Consider the following 19,956-nt stretch of genomic DNA (forward strand, 5'->3'; position numbering starts at 1 on the left):
AGGGTCCTTTAATCAATCAGCTCTTGTGGGAACTAACAGAGCTAGAACTCACTCACTTCCTCCCCTCCACCAGGGAGAGCATTAATCCATTCACGAGGGATCCGCCCCCATGACTCAATCAGTTTCCAACGCTGCCACATTGGAGATCAAATTTCCACATGAGTTTTGGAGCAGACAACACATCCAAACTCCATCATTCTACAAGCCACAATATAGCTTTATATTAACATTATCCACTTTATGTAAGAAAATTAATATTTGCCACATATTTGGAAAAAAAGTTCCCACTTAGCTACTGGGTCTATGGCTCTGATTGCTATTTTCATGAATCATATTTTCCTCTAGAAACCCTCTTTAATCTTAATAATTATATGAAAGCATAAAACATAACATTCTATAATATTTAACCAATGACTGATAACACCAAGGTCATGGGTTTGGAACTGCCAAAAAAAAAATTAACCAATGTGTTCTGAATTGTAATAGTATACAATTTTTATTTCAAATATAGCCTTCCTAGAACCAGTTTCTTAGCATTAGCCAAGACACTTCAGAATTTTGAAGAAAACATATTTTATAAATTGAAGTTGCAGGTCCCTTGAGACAAGTTCTATTTTGGTGTCTGCATTTACAGTAGCTGAGACTGTCACAGTCATTCACCTTCATCATTAAAAGACCATATAAAGGTCCTCTCCTCTAAAGTTAGAATATTAAATGTTGGCCTTGTAGACTAACTTTCTGGGTTAAGGTTTACGTCCAAAGGTGCAGAGGCTTAAGTAACCAGTAAGACAAGGTCAGATCTTAACATTGTGAGAAATCTCCCAAACACCCTTTTTCAAAATTACTTGTGAAAAGCAAAACTTTTTATAAGACTACTATGGATATTTTTGGAATAACCACTCATGATTTGCATAAAGATTGGCATAAAAATGGGGCAGAAACACGAAATACAACAGGTCATACCTATGTGAAGCATCCAGCTAGCCGTCTATAATTTAGCTTTGACTCTCTGATACATGAGTCCATGGGGTCTGTCTGTCTCAAGCATATCCAGCTGTTGGTGTTTGAGGAGAGCAAAGATTTACATTTTTTTGAAAAGACTTTGCAGCACCTACCATGTTGCTCTGTTCTAAGATACTTTCTGAAGTGGTACTGAGGGAAAAACATTATGTTTTCAAGCCACTAAGGAACCTGAGAGCTGTTCATGAGGTGAGAGACATTAGAAAAAAACATTCATATGTGCCATAAGCCCCTAACTAGAGTTGATTCTAGCAGCCATTACTATAAAGAGCTGACGATGCTCCCTGCTTGGAGCTACCAATGGAAGTAGCCCCTGAGAGTTATTATGAATAATCAGAAAGCTGTCTAGTTGGGAGCCATGTCACTGCTGAGAATGAGCAGTACTTGGAGCTATCATCATTACAAGCCACCACCAGGAAAACACAGATGAGGCAGGAGTAACTTTTCACCCCTCTTCCCTTCCCCTCCCCTAAAAAAGACATGACAATACCTTTATCTGTTGGGAATTCAAGGGAAAGATGGCAAATATTGGTCTTTCAGCATACTCTAAACCGAGAGGAAAGAAGAATAATTTCTTGCCTAAATCCGGTACAGTTGGAGACTTAGAAACTTTCAGTGTGGGCTTTGCTGGATAAAAGACCTTGGATTATAGCTCGACTTTCAGACTTTTAATAAATATAGCAACATTTATTCACCCTATATTAAGTGCTATCCACTGTTCCAAGTATTTTATATTTATTCACCACCTAATCCAACACCTCTATGAGGTATGTACCATTATTATACCATAGCCATTGTACTGATGAGGAAAGGTTAAGTACACAAAAGTTAACTTGCCCAACTCTTCAATGGTGAGCACAGACAGAAAAAGTGGTAGACAGAAAAAGTGGCTCCCCAAATACAGCCACATCCTAATTCCTAGAACCTATGAATATGTTACATTATATGTTAAAGGGACTTTGCAGATGTGATGAAATTAAGGACATTGAGATGAGGAGATTATCCTGGATTATCCAGATGGACCAGTGTAATCACATAGGTCCTTAAAAATAGAGACTCTTCCCTGGCTGCAGTCAGAGGGGAGATGTGACAACAGAAAAGGGGTCAGAGAGATGCATTATTATTGGCTTTGAAGATGTTAGGAGACCATGAACCAAGGAATGTGGAAATTTCCTAGAAGTTAGTAAACACAGGGAAATGGATTCTCCTCCAGATATTCCAGAAAAGGTGTAGCCCTGCCCACACTTTTGTTTTAGCCCAGTGAGACCTATGTTCGACTTCTAACCTACAGAACTGTAAGATAATACATTTGAGATGTTTTAAGCCACTGAACTTGTGGTAATTTGCTATAGCAGCAGTAATACATTGATACACACTCCCTCAATGAAAAAAAAGAGAGTTACTGAGGCATTTCCCTTCTTTGGGCAAGATGATTTTTCTGTTACATTAGATTGTTTCACTAGTTTTGAATGCATTCCAATATAGTTTGTCCCACAATTAGTACTCTACCAAATGTGATAAGAAACAACATATTTGAGATCTTGCTGGCAGAGCTATAAGATTAATAAGATGCCATTATTTGGATCTTTGATACATGCAAGATGGCTTCCTATTGTTTGGAAGTTAGGAGATAGCTTTTCACAAAAGAGTAGAAAGATATCGTTCTGATTTTCGGAATGCAAATAGTCTGATCATTCTCCCCAAAATTGTCATCAATGCTAAAGTATTCTTTGAAGTCTCAGCATAAATGATTTGAAAGGGTGACACATTATTACAATGAGCTTTTTCAAAACAGTGTCAAAGTTTTCATAATTCTCATCAATATTCATCATAACAGAGACCACAAAATGCATTCAGATTTTTTTGGTCTCTTTCAAATGGCAGTGTTTATATACATAAATACAATGAGAAATTAGGGCACCGCACTTTGCAGCAGGCTTTTGGGAAACATTCCACCTCAACAAATAATGAATGTCATAGACCATTTTCAAATATAGCACTCGTTGCTATCTGTTTCGACTAATGTGGCAGTATGCTGGCTGATAAGATACAGATAGGAAAGAGGAGACAATATCAATGGGCAGTAGTTAATTGATTTTTTTCATTTAACATTTTTTAATTGAAAAAAATTAAAAAGAAATAATAAAGCTTCAAAAGAAAATAATAAATGCTTTGGAAGACTCAGGCAACTGTTAAGTGTCAAAGCCAGACTTCAGGACAGCAGTTGAACTATGTGATGGATGAAATTAAACCCGCCACAGATTTGTATTCTTTCAGCAGTCAGCTTGTGCAAAGTTGCTGGTTCCTCCCAGCATTCGTCAAAGCCAGACTTCAGGACAGCAGTTGAACTATGTGATGGATGAAATTAAACCTGCCACAGATTTGTATTCTTTCAGCAGTCAGCTTGTGCAAAGTTGCTGGTTCCTCCCAGCATTGCAGATATGATGGCCATAACTCAGCTCCTATGGTCTGAATTCATATAAACATTATTAAAACGGTTCCTGTACAATGAGCCGAAGAAAGGCAATCAAAATTAACTAAGTAGCAGAGAGTTTGACTGCTGGGATAAAATAATAGTCAAAACAACTTTGCCTCCAGGAACCAGAAATATAGTGGCTTATTTTGGGCAATAGTGTCATTCTGTTTATTATACAGAGATCCCAAAAGCAAAGCAAGGTGTTACCAGGGAGACTGATTATATAGTCTCCTGGGTTGATGGAGTATGAGAACTATGTGCCCAATGTGGAAAGGACTGTGGGGATTATATTTGTTGTCACAACCAATGCCATTCATTGGTCTGGTGGATTAATCATTGTGCCTCATTTAACCATCCTTTTTCAAAACTTATTTTCTGTTTTCTTCTGAATTGACCATTTGTAAAATTAGGTTGGCCAAAGCTGTTTAAGCATCACTCCTAATAGTAGTAGTGCCACCATTAACCTAAAATATTTTTTAAGGTTTAATTATTTTCTTAATTGTATAAGTAGTGCATAATCATTGTAGAAAAATGAGAAAACACAGAAATACAGATTTTTTTAAAAAGTCCCATTACCAAGTATAACCATTGTTAATGTGTACGGGATAACCATCCAGATATTTTCCAACACAAATATACATACAAACATACTTCAGCAAAAATAGTATCATAACACACACAATGTTTTACACATGCTTCTTTTTTACCCATAATTAATTATATTTAATATTGCTTGTCTTTCCCCTTTTAGTTACTAGCATTTAAACTTTTAACATGAACAGAATAATTATTTGCTTTTAAAATAACTTTAGTTATTCCTTTTTTATTATTTTCTCATTGGAAAGGGAATAATTACACATAGTTTAAAAAAAGAGAGAAAGAGAGAAATCCAAGTAGATTGGATTATCTCAGATCCCCAGTCCTCTATCCTTCATCAAGAAGCACACAGTATTAATAGTGTATTCTGCATTCTCCCAGAATTTTTCTGTGTATATACACACATATTGACATGCGCATGTCCCTTTTTATTGTTTACACAAATGAGAACAGACATTATATTGCATTTGCCATTTTTACTTGACCTCAGATCCCAGATTGATCCATACTGGCATATGTAATCTGCCTCATTTTTTTCTTTTTTTTTCACTTTTATTTTAACATTTATTTTAACATTTACTTGTATGTATTTTGGGGATACAGTGTGTTGTTTCAATACATGCATATACATTGATTCACTTAGGGTAGATAGTATAGCTTTGTTCCTGTTAATCCACCACTTCTCCTCCCCTCTCAGCCTCTGGTAATAACCTGCTTGTTTCACTAAGTACTACGTTAGCCATGTAGGACTTCAGTTTTAATGACCACATATTCTCTTGTATGAATTTCCCATAATTTCTTTAATCAATGCTAGGTTGACATTTAGGTGTGGTATGTAATTTTTATTACAAATTGTATTATGATGAACACATTAGTACATGTATATCACATATTTGTCTAATTCTTTAAGTTTTAGAAGCTTAATTACTAGGTTACAAGTCATGCAGTTTTCTAGAAATTTTGATGCCTAGCTGTAGTTTCATCTTTAAATGGGAAGGAAAGATAAACATCATTCAGAAGCCTTAAATTAATAAGTTACATAAAATCTGAAATGCTAAATAAAAACATGAGTAGAAGTAAGTTTAATTTGGGTCTGTTTGATAAACCATTTATACATAAGTACATACATACACAAAGTTATGGGTTTAAGTGGGAGTCATTAAGTTGACAGACCAGCAATTTTCTTAAAAAAGACATGGATATTAAAATATTGTCTTATTTTATTAATCATTCTTAGAAATTAAAAAAATAATAATAGCTATATTGAGATATAATTCACATATCATACGATTCACATTCTCAAAGTGTACAATTAAGTGAGTTTTTTATATTCACAGAATAGTGCAACTGTCTGCGCTGTCTAACTTCAGAGCACTTCTATTACCTTCAAAAAGAAACAATGTACACATTAACAGTTACTGCTCAGTCCCCTGCTCCCAGCCCAGGGCAAACATTAATCTACTCTATGTCTCTATGTATTTGCCTATTCTTGACATTTCATACAAATGGAATTATACAATATGTGGCCTTTTGTCTTCAAAAAGAAACAATGTACACATTAACAGTTACTGCTCAGTCCCCTGCTCCCAGCCCAGGGCAAACATTAATCTACTCTATGTCTTTATGTATTTGCCTATTCTTGACATTTCATACAAATGGAATTATACAATATGTGGCCTTTTGTGACTGGCTTCTTTCATTCAGCATAAGATTTTCAAAGTTCATTCATGTTGTAGCATGTATTGATACTTCATTCCATTTCATTGCCAAATTATACTCCACTATATGGATATACCACATTTTGTTTATCCATTCATCAGTTCATTCTTTGGATGTTAACTAAAATCTTATCATCATCATGCTTAAAATCCTTCAGTAGCTCCTCAAACTTTTAAGAAGGTTGATTAAAGTCCCATCTTGATCTGGCCCTTGCCTACATTTTGGCGTGATCTTCTGCCACACTCCCAACTCCATCCATCCCACCCTTCCATCAGCATTCCAGTCATTATAGAACTACATGCCATTTCCCAAATGTGACAGGCACTCTCACTCTTGTATGTGCTATTCTTTCTATCTGCAATATCCTCCTCTCCTTATCTGTGTGGATGTCTTTTACTTGTCCTTTGTGATCCAGCTGTCAGGTGTCTCCTCCTCCTTGAAGCCCTGATGCACCAAATATAAACCGGATGCAATATTTTTTACAATCTGTTATACCTCTGTCATAATACTTCTCAAGCTGATTTGTAATTGTTGGTTTTCTTGACTTCTCCACTAGATTGTGGGCTCACTGAAGTCAGAAATCATATCCTGTATATCTGTCTATCACTAGCAATGAAGGCCCAGCATTTGATAGACACTCAATAAATGCTTGTTTTATATATATGATCAACAAAATTAATTTGACTTTTATTATAAACTAATCAATTTAGGATTTTATAACTATGTAGACATAAACTATTTAAAATACGTTTGATTTTTCTTATGTTTAATTTGTTCACATACATTTTATATTAAAATTCTCAGTAACATACAAAGTAATACTCATTAAAATAAACCAGTATGTATATAAAATCCTATAAGGCTTTTCAAGTGTACAGTGAATTTATAACCTATCAAATCGGACACATTTAATGTAGAATAAAAATAAAAATTCAAAATTTACACCAAAAAAATGGTTCTATCATATTTCAGATATTTTACAAAACAAATTATTAAGAATATGCCAGGAGATCAATTACATAATTACACTTCAAAAACAAGATGAGGTTTTTTTGGGTTTTTTTGTTTTGTTTTGTTTTTTTTGCAAGTGAACATGTTACTTTACTTAAGTGTGGCTTGGTGAATGTTGCCTTGCTTAGAATTCTATAACAATCTTTGAAGCTTACAAGTAAAAACTATTTTTTAAAATGTTTTCACTGTTTTCTGTGTGAATGAAAATGTGTTTAATTAGGCCTAGTTGTTGCTAATAGAATCCTAACCTCTGTTACTTCTGACTTATAGGGTATCTTTGTTACTAGGGTTCAGCCTGATGGGCCAGCATCCAACCTACTACAGCCTGGTGATAAGATCCTTCAGGTAAGACAGACAAAAGCAATGCATGCAAATGCCAACAATAAAACAAGTATGTAACCATGTTATTAAGTTAAATGACTTGAATTAAATGATTGAAATAAGTCTTTCTTACATTTCTTGTTTGCCTGTATTGTTTTGGGATTGAGAGGAAAGTGAAAAACAATTCAGTGTGATAGAATCCTGTACCCCTAGTACCTTACACAGTACCTGCTGCATGGTAGGTGTTCTGAATATTACTGTTAAATTGAATGGAATTACTTGGTAATATAAGAAGAATTGAGATATATATATAAGAATCTAGGAATAGTTATCAAGTAAAAGTAAGAGAAATGAAGTACCCAAATAGGTTATCTGTGTGACTTCTGAGGAAGGAGAAGAGTTGGTTCATAGTTAATTTCTCAACTGTAAGTTCATTACTCTTTGAATTCTATGAAACACATGGTAATATCTCTCTACTCCCCCTTCCCAGGTGAACAAAAGTTTAGTTGTATATAAGATGACTTTTAAAAATTTATTGTCTGGTAGAAAAAGACTTTCTCTAACTTAATGCTCTGCATATCAGAAAAGGGTCATCCACTAAACAGCTAGGCAAAGTCTTGACATAACCTTATCCATTTTGCTTTCTTTTTCCTTCTCTCTGAATTAGCTTGCTACATAAGAAGTACTAATCATTTACTACATTGCAAGAAAAGGCTCTTAAGTATTGTCAATGTATTTAAGATTCAGTATTTTGACTTATGACCCAGAAATTTCCCACTATATAAATAGATGGAACTACCTGAAATTGCTGATATTTGACTATTTGTAACAGTTATGAAATGATTCAACATAATATATTAAAGATTTAGGGGCATTGAGAAGACAGACATGTGGGAAAGAAACCTTAGTCAAATCAGCTATACAAAGAGTTATAAGAAAGCAAGAACCCCTTCAACTCTGCTTTGAGGAGATCTTCTACCTCCTATTTACTGAACTCTCTCAGAAAGTCCTAGAAAAGTAGAAATCCTTTAGAGCCATATACATATATATATATATGTAAACACACACATATATGGCTGTGTGTGTGTGTGTGTGTATACACACACACACACGCACACCTATCAAGATTGCTTTAACATTTTATTCTCAGAATTTTTTTTTTTTTTAAGATGACCGGTAAGGGGATCTTAACCCTTGACGTGGTGTTCTCAGCACCATGCTCACCCATTGAGCTATCCCTATATGGGATCCGAACCCATGGCACCACACTCTCCCGAGTGAGCCACGGGCTGGCCCCCCTCAAAAATGTTTTTAACTAGCAAGATTATAATTAGCTACTCAAGTTTTCAAAAATAATAGAGCTGTGAAAAGGCTGTGGGCTGCTCCAACCTGTGGCAATGTCACTGCGGAAATACCATCCAGCAAGCCAGAGTCCATTTAATGCAGGTAGAAGAGGAAGACAGCAGTTGGTCTTTTGAGTTAGAACATTGAAACAAAAAAGACATAAAATAATCCAAAATATTTTTGCCACTTTATTATGGAAGTTCTATGTTTCTGGATAGCCTAACTAGTCCTGTCATCTCAAGCATTTTACATCCTGTCTATTGGCTCCAGATTTGCTAAGTGTAAAATGAACTGTAGATTATATATCTGAGGTCCTTCTCAGATCAAAAATTCAATTGTTTGATAATTTTATAAATTGCTGTGAAAGACAATCAAGAATAAACTAAAAATGTAGCTCCCTAAACTTGCTAAATGCTTCTTATTAGCAAAGGAAATGGCTAGTTTTTAGGGTTTTTTTCTCTCTACTTAATTTCAAAGAAATTACTTAGAATCTCAGAATCTGAAAAAAAAAATGTAGCCAGCTAATCTCAGATCTCTGACCTATTGGAATGCTAGGCCGGGTAGAGATGCATTCTATAGTTTGAGACAGGTTGGGGAGTTTCCTTCATCCATGACAGAGTGGCAAAAGAAATATTTTTCACTTCTGCTCAGATTTAGAAAAGAAATGAATGCATATGCATCATAACAAAATCGTATATATCCTGCAGAAGGGAAAATAAGAAGTTAGCGTCTACCTGCAGGCTTAGAATGCTCTTTTCCGGCTGTGAAATCCTCAAAGGGTTGTATGTGGGGATGTGAGTTTAGTATTTCTAATCCCTGGGAGGTATACAGCAAGAGCAAAGTGCACAGAGGAATGAATTGCTAATGCAAGAAGTACGAAGAAGGAAATATGAGTCCAATAAGTTAAAAGCCAAGAATACTGCAGAAGAGCTGCACCTGGGAAGTCTCCTCTCCACAAATGACTACTGAGGATGTAACATTTTATTTTTGCTATAGAACTTATTTGTATCTAGTACAATAAAATCAAAGACCATCTTCAGTAAAAGAAAAAACCACATAGACCTTAATCAAATAAATTACTGTATTTAAGTTTCATTCATGCTAGTTTAAAGGCACAAGTGGGCAATTATACTTACTGAAAGAAATAAAAATGGCTACTTCTGAACTGAAATTGCTGCCAGTGTCAGATGCTAAGAGGGCAAACTATATTTTTGTCTCTCTATACTATTCATTCTTAGTTTACAGAATGTTGGAAAAAAATGGCTTAATAACATTGACTTCTCTATCACTTACAAGATCAGTATCATGTGTTCTTACTGGATCTAATTTATTTACCAAGCTTAATGACAATGTGTAACCTGGAAAATCAAGGTAAAAGGAAGAAAAAGAAAACAATGAATGGGATCCCTAATGATGACAGTTACTGTGTTTGATCTAACTCAACAGCAAATAGCAAACAAGAAATAGCAAAGAAGATATACCTTTCCTAAATCTCCCCCACCTTCCAGAATTTATTTGATAAGATCTTTCTTTTTCTGTAAATATTCTTACCCACCACTCTCTCCTTATTCTGCTATGGTATTATGAGTATGTTATTTGAATTATGTGAAGATGTGTGCATTAAAGGATAGTGTTAATTAAAACATCTCCACATGATTTTTTGTCATTTTACTGTTCATTTTCCCTGAATAGACTACAATTAATCAGCATATTTAAGTGACTTACGGTGCTATTTTGCTTTAAGACAATGTAGTATATGGAAAGAGCAGTGTGCTGGGAGATCTGACTTTTCACATCCTCACTTCTAGTAAAGTTGAATTATATAAAAGAGTGAGAGAAAGAAAAAGCTGAAAGCATGTGGATCACGGTGCTATTTTGCTTTAAGACAATGTAGTATATGGAAAGAGCAGTGTGCTGGGAGATCTGACTTTTCACATCCTCACCTCTAGTAAAGTTGAATTATATAAAAGAGTGAGAGAAAGAAAAAGCTGAAAGCATGTGGATCATTAGTAAAAATGTTATTAGATTGAACCATGTGAATTTGCCAATATTAGACCATTTTTGAAATGGCAATTTCATTAGTTTAACATAGTTTCTTTTTTCTAATGTTCCTTCCAGTGAAAATAATTCATTTTAATTTATTATACATTTTACAATTCAAAATGTATTTGAATACAGAAAATCTACTAATTATATATTATAGTTAGCCTGTTGAAAAGAATAGTAGACTAGAAAAAATAGTATATTCTACTTGATAGTTAACAACATATTCACAGTTGTAGCCTAAAGCTCACTTGTAAGGATGTTGTGCTCTTTTGGAGTAGTCAGCCCCTCTCCCCTTCATTTACCCATCCCCTTGCTCAAATACAGGAGCCAATGACAGACTTTGGCAGAAGGTAAATGAAATAATATATAGAAAATTAGTTAATGAGATCCAGATTTTATCAATCACCAAACAGATTTTTCTAATATGAGACATATAAATATGGTACCCAACTGAAGAAAATTTTATAGTCTCTTCTACCTTACCAGCATTTTAAGAGTTTTGGAATTTATAATCCAAAATATATTCCTGGTCTATGTCTGTATTTCTAAGATATTGAAATAAAATAATCATTCAGTAATTCAAACAGATAGATATTTTCCTTTTTTCCCCCCCTAGTCTTAAAAAGCCTTGGCCCTGCAATTCATATGGACAGTTCGAGAAACCACACTCAAAAAATAAGTCTATCAACAAATACTTGAACATTAGCAGAATTACTATTATTGTAATTTTTTAACTTTTTCTTAGTTAGTTATTGTTAAGTTGTTGGGCTCAGAGCACCATATTTCGGCCACAATCATGGGGTTTGATGCACATTGGGCCTATTATTGCCGCTCTGTTCCATAACATCCTAATTAGTGTCATATACAGGGATGTCATTAAAAGCCACATAATAGGTAAGAGGGAAGTCATGTGCCCTCGGGGGTAAAGCTAAGAAGACAAGATAAACATAAGCAGACACATTAGAAAATTAACAAGGTACTTGATTTTGTGATGTAACTAATAGATGTTGTAGCAGTGATAATATAATGAAGTAATCAATGCAAGAGGGTGTTTCTCGGGATATAGAGATGATGGCCACTCAGAAGCAAAAATGCTGGTTCCTCCTCTTCTTACTTCATACAGTGAATCAGCAAGTGAGTGGGAAAGGCAAGACCCATGTGGCAGGAGCCCAGGGAATCATGGAGATCTCCAGGTGTTGAGGGAATAGAGAAAAGGGAGCCTACTCCTGTGGAGCAGGAGTTCCTCCAGGCTTAAAAGAGAAGAGAAGAAGATGAGTAGGAGGAGCTAGTCTGTGGGCTAGACTGGCATGCATCTTTGGGAGCAGGGGTAAGAGGTGTATGCCAGAAAGGATGAGTATGGAGTACGGAGACAATACCTGTAAGGAAGACCCCAGGTTCATGTGTTAGAGTTGCTAAGAAAGAAAACCCTGGGATTTTAAGAAATTTCTCATGGAGCCAGAGAATTCAAACATGGAGATGGGCTGGAGTGGGGGGTGGGGATGGGAGATACTCATATAGCTTTCAAGGCTCAAAGGTGAGAAGTAAGTTTAGACTCCCCAGAAGTCTAAATGAAATATATGTGGATGGCTGTATCTGTTGTACACAGATGCGAGTAGATAGTGTTATATCTGTATACAACCATCAAATCAAACCTTCCTTGTCTGAATGAAAGTTTTATGGCTTTTTTTTCGTCTCTATTTTGGTTTGTTATCATTTCTGTTTTGTCTCTATGTCTGCTCCATAGTGTTTTACATAAAAATTCAGTGATGAGAAGTCTCACATACTCATGTTCATAATTTTCTTTGATGAAAATATCTCTATTATTCCCAGACATTAAAATATATTCTATTGTAAAACACCGAATTTTTTAACTTTGGTCTTTCTCTGTACTTATGATTATATTATACATAGAAATTACATAACCTTTTCTTTATCAATATACATGTTTATAGATTTTACATGGTAAAGTAGATTTTTATCATATTAAATTCTCACAATAATATGCACATTTTAATGTTAATGTACGGTAGAAGCCAATAGAAGGTTTATAAGCCAATAGAGTGTTTTTTATGACTATTCGTACATAGATTATTTGAAAATTTATAGCCTTTCTATCAAGACATTTTCAAAGCCTGTCTTTTTTTTGTAAGATAGTTTATTATATGTATATGTGGGGTACAAAGTTGATTTTCAGTAGTTGTGTACAATGTGTGATGGTTAGATCAGGATAATTAGCTTAGTCATCATTACAATACGTAATCACTCGTTGTTAACCAATTTCTCATTCACCCCCTTCTTGTCCCCCTCTCCTCCCCTTTTCCATCTCTAATAACCACAGTTCTAGAGTTGCTAAGAAAGAAAACCCTGGGATTTTAAGAAATTTCTCATGGAGCCGGAGAATTCAAACATGGAGATGGGCTGGAGTGGGGGGTGGGGATGGGAGATACTCATATAGCTTTCAAGGCTCAAAAGGTGAGAAGTAAGTTTAGACTCCCCAGAAGTCTAAATGAAATATATGTGGATGGCTGTATCTGTTGTACACAGATGCGAGTAGATAGTGTTATATCTGTATACAACCATCAAATCAAACCTTCCTTGTCTGAATGAAAGTTTTATGGCTTTTTTTTCGTCTCTATTTTGGTTTGTTATCATTTCTGTTTTGTCTCTATGTCTGCTCCATAGTGTTTTACATAAAAATTCAGTGATGAGAAGTCTCACATACTCATGTTCATAATTTTCTTTGATGAAAATATCTCTATTATTCCCAGACATTAAAATATATTCTATTGTAAAACACCGAATTTTTTAACTTTGGTCTTTCTCTGTACTTATGATTATATTATACATAGAAATTACATAACCTTTTCTTTATCAATATACATGTTTATAGATTTTACATGGTAAAGTAGATTTTTATCATATTAAATTCTCACAATAATATGCACATTTTAATGTTAATGTACGGTAGAAGCCAATAGAAGGTTTATAAGCCAATAGAGTGTTTTTTATGACTATTCGTACATAGATTATTTGAAAATTTATAGCCTTTCTATCAAGACATTTTCAAAGCCTGTCTTTTTTTTGTAAGATAGTTTATTATATGTATATGTGGGGTACAAAGTTGATTTTCAGTAGTTGTGTACAATGTGTGATGGTTAGATCAGGATAATTAGCTTAGTCATCATTACAATACGTAATCACTCGTTGTTAACCAATTTCTCATTCACCCCCTTCTTGTCCCCCTCTCCTCCCCTTTTCCATCTCTAATAACCACAGTTCTTTTCTCTCCTAAAAATTCAACATATTATTGTGATTGTTGTTTCTTTCTTCCTCTCTTTCTCCTTTTATTGTTTATTTGTTTATTCATGGATTCAGCTCCCACTTATGAGCAAGAACCATGTGGTATTTCTCTTTTTGCACCTGGGTTGTTTCACTTAGGATAATTTTCCCCAGTCTCATCCATGTTGCTGCAAATGGCAGAATTTCATTCTTTTTTATGGCTGAGTAGTATTCCACTGTGTATATATACCACATTTTCCTTATCCAGTCATTATGGCTCTTTTAGTGACCAATGAGTGTGATTAGCTGCTAACAGAATCATCTTACTTAGTTAAAGCTCATTTATCCAACAGCTTCAGCTATCAGGAACAAAAATATAAACTAGAAAACAAAAAAAACCCAAAATGCTTCTGAGAAGCCATAATTAATGTCACAGAGTCCATGTGCTAAATCTCATGGGTTTTACTCATAAGAGAGGATTTGTTTTATACTCGGACTCTTATCTAGTTTTCCAAACCACCAGGAGGAAAGCTTCTGGGCCCAGGCACATTGCCAGAAGCAAGAAGTCATAGCTGACAGCTTCACTGTGCAGAAAGAGAGAGAAAACTTCTTTTAAAAGACAGAAACAAGATTCAAACAGTACAGCAGACTGTGTCATTCAGTATAGAACAGTCCCCAATCCAGAAGCAAGAAGTCATAGCTGACAGCTTCACTGTGCAGAAAGAGAGAGAAAACTTCTTTTAAACGACAGAAACAAGATTCAAACAGTACAGCAGACTGTGTCATTCAGTATAGAACAGTCCCCAATGGCATACTTTAAGATATCTTTGAAAAAAAAAGAGTTCCTGGTCAAAAAAGTTTCAGAACCACCTCATGCTCTCTCTCTCATTTCAGCATTTCACAATATACTAAGCATACTAATAACCCTAAGAAATCTTACAAACTCTTATTGCCCAACATGTTTAATCATACAACCCTCTTTACTAAGAGCATCAATTAATCACTTCTACAGACACACTTTGGTAAATGTTTATTATACCAGTAAACTAAATTGGGCTCACGGCTTTCTTCCAGAGAGTGTTGATGTTCACAATTATTACCATGAATTACTAAGGAAGGGTCAAATATGTTCATTTTTGTAAATTTTTAAATTTTCTCCAAAAACCAACAAAAAGTACAGAGTGGGAAATATTTTTCACTGTTAAAACTGTGTTGGACTCTTAAGGAAATATACTGAAGGTATTTGGAAATTTCACTAAAGCATTGCCCAGCAAGGCCAAATGAGTTAACACATTTCTATAGTTTATCTTATCCGGTGGTTGAAAATCAAAACTGCCAGAAATGTTGGGGGGCAGGAACGTAATCACGCAACTCTTAGTGTTCAGAGAAATTATAGGTTATAATAACATAATACTTTGGAGAAAAAGATTTTAAAAAATGCAGATGGATTAGATGGCAACTAAAAACAGGTTTTTACAAATGTGGAGTTTTATATGCCAGTTTCATATCGTTATACATTTAGTTTTGTTCATAATATATAAAGTTATAGCACAGATTAGTAATAAAGAGATTGAGAAAATACTTTTGGCGAATCAGAAAAGATATTATTGTAAGTGTTAAGTAAAACATAAAAACCAATAAAGACAGGTTATGTTCATTAGGCTGGCTCTATCCTCTCCTCCACAGTTTAGCTGATAGAAAAATAATATTAATTAAGCTTCTAGATTGTGTCATTTAAATCACACAACAACTCTGCAAGGTGTCTATTGTTGATAGATGTTAAATAACTTATTTGAGTTTTTTCCGTTGTATAATACTTATTCTCTGGAGCAAATTTTACTGATAGCATCACATTTGTCACATGTTCTTATTTATTTGTGTGGGTTTGGAAAATATGCATCAAATGCCCACTATGTACAAAGTATTGTGCCAAGCAATGTAAAAAATGTGTTAGGGAATATAACTAAGCCCCTACCTTTACACAAGTTAGCCGGTATAGACATGCCCAAAACTACACAGAGTAAAAAATGAAGGAGGAAGAAAGACCAGAAAAGAGCTGAATATTTAACATTTAATAAAATGAACCCCTGTCTGTCTTTTAAGAGCAAGCTCTTCACCAAAACAGAGACTAACCTGGCTACAAAGGGCATCCTGAAAATGAGGGGTTGATTTTGCAATTCTTCATGTGGCTTGTTGGGAAACTGCCTTGCAATCAAGGTAGAAAATTCATTTGCTGGAGATGTTCATTTGACATGTTTGATGAGAAGAAAAGCAGGCATTCTAAAATCAGAGCAGATAAATAAGTAAGTTTCTTCAGAATTACTCTTTATCAGTTCCACACCAGTTTCTATGCACATAATTCACAAGGTCTTCAGCTGAGTCTATTCTACCTTGCCATGTCTCTTTTGGGCCTGGATTCATGAGATATTAAAGCTGCAGTACATGTGTGCACTTAAGGCAGATGAGAAATTCTTATTTATGTTTTGTTCTGTGGAGGTGTTTTAATACTACAGTAAAAGCTATTAAGACTTCAACCTTCCTCATATTTACAAAGATCAATGTAAATTTTTCATGCGAACTCTCTAAGAATTAAAGGTCTATAGTTCAGATTTTTGGTAGCTAGAAAAGCTATTTAAATGACTTGGCATAGAGTCAATGTAGTATTGATTATGCAGTATACTCAGCCCTAAATACATCCCAATATTTAATGAGCTACTCTATCAGATTAAATTCTGAAATGAGAATTCCAGGTAGTTAATGTGATGCACAATTTTAATTATCTACAATTCCTACTGTTTCTCATAATGCTTGACTATCAGGATTGGACACCATGAAGACTTGCCCTTATGACTCTAACTTGGTTGCTGTATTTTTAGTTTTCCCTTATCCCTAGAGCAAGCATTCAAAGTGTGAGATATTAACATACGGATATCTAAAGTACAAAATATATGCGTACTGGTCTTTTTAATGTTTGTCCCTTCAGGGTGTGTTTAAACCAACTAAAAATCACATACAAAAATCTCTAATCTGATTTCCCTATTGAAGTCTAAAAAGATCCATGCTATCCTTTTTGTTGGATAATCCTACCAACCCTGTGGCCAAGCCTTCTCTAAGGCTAGTTTTTAAGTTTAGAGCTTTGGATAATAAGAATAGGACAGAATTCCTAAGAGAATTACAGTATCATCTGGAAAATTTCTGCAATATAAACATCCATAATTTATCCATTTACCAAAACATTTACCAGAAAGAAATCAACAATAAATTAAGGAAGGAATTAAAGGAAGAAATCCAGAAATCGAGTGTGTTTTATAGTAAATTGATGAGCTGTAATTGCAAAGCTCTTCTTTTTGTCAGAATTGCAAATATTATTTTCTTTAACCCTCAATCTTTTCATGTCTAAATCATGAAAAAGGGCAATAAACAACATTTTGTGGCACAGAAGATGTCAAATGAAATTAAAATGAGGGGGATATCTTCTGGAAATAATATAAAGTTTATAGTAAAATATTCCTTCATACTTTCAAATCAGCTAAAGCTAGAAACCCATTAATTACATATTCTTGAAGCATAAAACTTTCAGAATATCTTTTCCCTTCCTAGATTGTTTTCTTATTAGCTTCATTTCAACTTAATAAGCCACTCATTTATTTCTCAGTTTTCATTAAGTTTCTTTCTTTCTTTTTTTTTTTTTTTTTTTTTTTTTTTTCCGTGTCCGGCAACGGATTGCAACCCTCAGTGTTGCCCCCGTACCGGACCGGGGACCGGCAACGGGATCGCAACCCTCAGTGTTGCTCCCGCGCCTCGCTCAGCCAGTGAGCGGTAACCGGTCTGTATGTGGGATCCGAACCCTCGGGTGGGAGCGCCGCCGCGCTTCCCAAGCGGCGCACTATCCAGTGCGCCACCGGGCCGGCCCATTTAAGTTTCAATTTCTTCAAAATTGTACACATTTTATTCAAACCTATGATAGTGTGTTTACATAAAACATATAGGTAGCCAAATGTGGCAATATATTTTAAATTTTCATTATTTTAGTACTTGTTCCTTAAATCATCTTTTGCATTTATGTTATGCACATATTTAAAATATCATATACACAAATGTAAATCATACACATTTATTTTTAAAAGCATTATTGGATTTATACTCTGCAATTAATATTGCATAGTACCAGCCTTTATCTCCTCAGCCTCTTCTGCTCACACACAAAAAACCACCACAAAACCCCACTAGTTAAAATATTGTCATTCTTGTCTTTATTTTAACTGGAAAAGCCCTACACAAATGCAGTAACATTCTTTGATTCCCTGTCTGAACTATCCAAGATGTAAGCCAGCTAGCCATGTTCATGCTAAATTCATGGTAAATTCTCTTTGGTCTTCTTTCCTAAGAATGAAAGGAGAAGCTTCTCTAGAGCTGAGTTTCTATCTTCTCCTTCCATTCAAACACTTCTTCCAATCCCCTCTGTCACTGCCCTCTCCTGACAACAGGCCTAGCATAATACTCCATATCAAGAAATAGCTCAATTACTATTAAAAAGTGAAATCATTTAATGAACATTAGTTATAACTTCATGACATTCAAAGAAACAAATTGTGTCAAGATACAAAGAATGGGCAACAATGACATAAATTCCCACCCATAAACAATCAATAAATGTTACCTACTACTATTTATATTATTTCACTATTACTTCCTTGAATTTAATAAATACTATTTTCGTTAAGACACAAGAATAGAAAGATGAAAAGTCAGAGGAAGGAATTTTTTTTTCTTGCTTAGCTAATTCTATTTTTCATTACATGAAATATCGAAGATCACACAGCTAGTGGCTATAGTGTGTCAGGCCCTGTCCTATGCATTCAACATATATTAATTCATTTTGTAAATCTTTAATAAAAATAACTCTTTCAGAGTCCTTCTGTTCCCTGTCCTCAGTGCACTGGTACCTGTGAGAATCTCAGGCTAGAGCCAGCTTTCTGCCATCCACTGGCAGGAAATATTGGGCCCTGTTTCACCTCTTTCTACCTCACTTCACACAGATCTTCCTAGATGTCCAGATATGCAGAAAACATTCTCTTTGAGTTTTACTCTACACTTCCAACTTTATAGCCCTATCTTGCTTCCCAGTTTGATTTCCCTTCTTTCACAATGCTCCCTTTTGAACTTGTTTCTCATAAATCTCTCATCCTTGCATGTGGTTAACACCAAGCTGCAGTAAAAACCTAACCTCTGTTGCTAATGCTCCCACCCTGGCATCCTTCATGAACTCCACTCCTTTGCATGTGTCACCAGTACCACAAACTCTATCATCTTCGTAAGTTTGCTGTTCCTCCAAGGTGCACATGTTAATGACATCACAATTTGATTCTTGTTTCTTTTTTAAACCCTTGTCTAATAAGGTGCCAAATGTATAGATTCTACCTACTAAAAGTTTCCTTCTTTTTAATCTATTTCCTCTCAGGTCTCCTGGCATTGCCCTAACAGATTGTCTGACTTAGTCTTCATACTTTCAAGAGAGAAAGCTCACACATGGCCATGTTACCCAATTAAGCCAGAGTTGAAACTATAATAAGAATGAGAGATTCAGCACTTTTGTAGATTTCCATTTAGGACTAAATGTTATTTCCACTAGTATTTTTAGAATAAGTTAAATTAAACCTGATAGGAATCTGAGGGGGAATCACAGATTTGCAAGAACAGAATTATGTTAGGAGGTAATATGGCAAAAATTTTAAGGGAAAGAATGTTCATTATTTTATCATGGTCAGTTAAATGACAGTTCAAATCTCTTGAACTAATTGTAGTCTTATTATTTCAGTAAACTGTTGAGAGAAATAATAAGGAATGTTATGATTCAGCTGTAGCCCTTTCCCTGGCTGTGTAACTTCAGACAACTTGCTTGGTCTCTCTGAGGTGTAGGTCATTCATTTACAAAATGAGAAGATTGGCCTAAACCAGCAGTGTTTAGGCTGTGTTTTCATGAGCACTGTGGGGGTGGAAGGTGTTGACAAGCAAGCTAGTCTCTGGGTGCAATTCCCCTTCCAATCCCCCCGCCACTTCTCCCTCCCTCCCTCCCTCCCTCCCCCCCTCTCTCTCTCTCTCTCTCTCTCTTTCTCTCTCTCTCTCTCTCTCTCTCTTTCTCT

General features: G+C 35.0%; 1 protein-coding gene across 3 annotated transcripts in view; it reads left to right on the forward strand.

The window, feature by feature from the left end:
• The window catches only part of LRRC7 (leucine rich repeat containing 7), a 111,650-nt gene that overhangs the window by 85,746 nt on the left and 5,948 nt on the right, over positions 1–19,956 (forward strand). For 2 of the 3 annotated variants that reach the window (XM_008587375.1, XM_008587377.1), the window contains one exon: positions 7,094–7,168. In XM_008587375.1, coding sequence (XP_008585597.1) covers positions 7,094–7,168 — 75 coding nt within the window. The remainder of the gene's footprint in view (positions 1–7,093; positions 7,169–19,956) is intronic. The other variant, XM_008587376.1, reaches the window with a different exon arrangement.

Source organism: Galeopterus variegatus, unplaced genomic scaffold (assembly GCF_000696425.1).
Source record: "Galeopterus variegatus unplaced genomic scaffold, G_variegatus-3.0.2 Scaffold4360, whole genome shotgun sequence".
NCBI classification, from domain to species: Eukaryota; Metazoa; Chordata; class Mammalia; order Dermoptera; family Cynocephalidae; genus Galeopterus; species Galeopterus variegatus.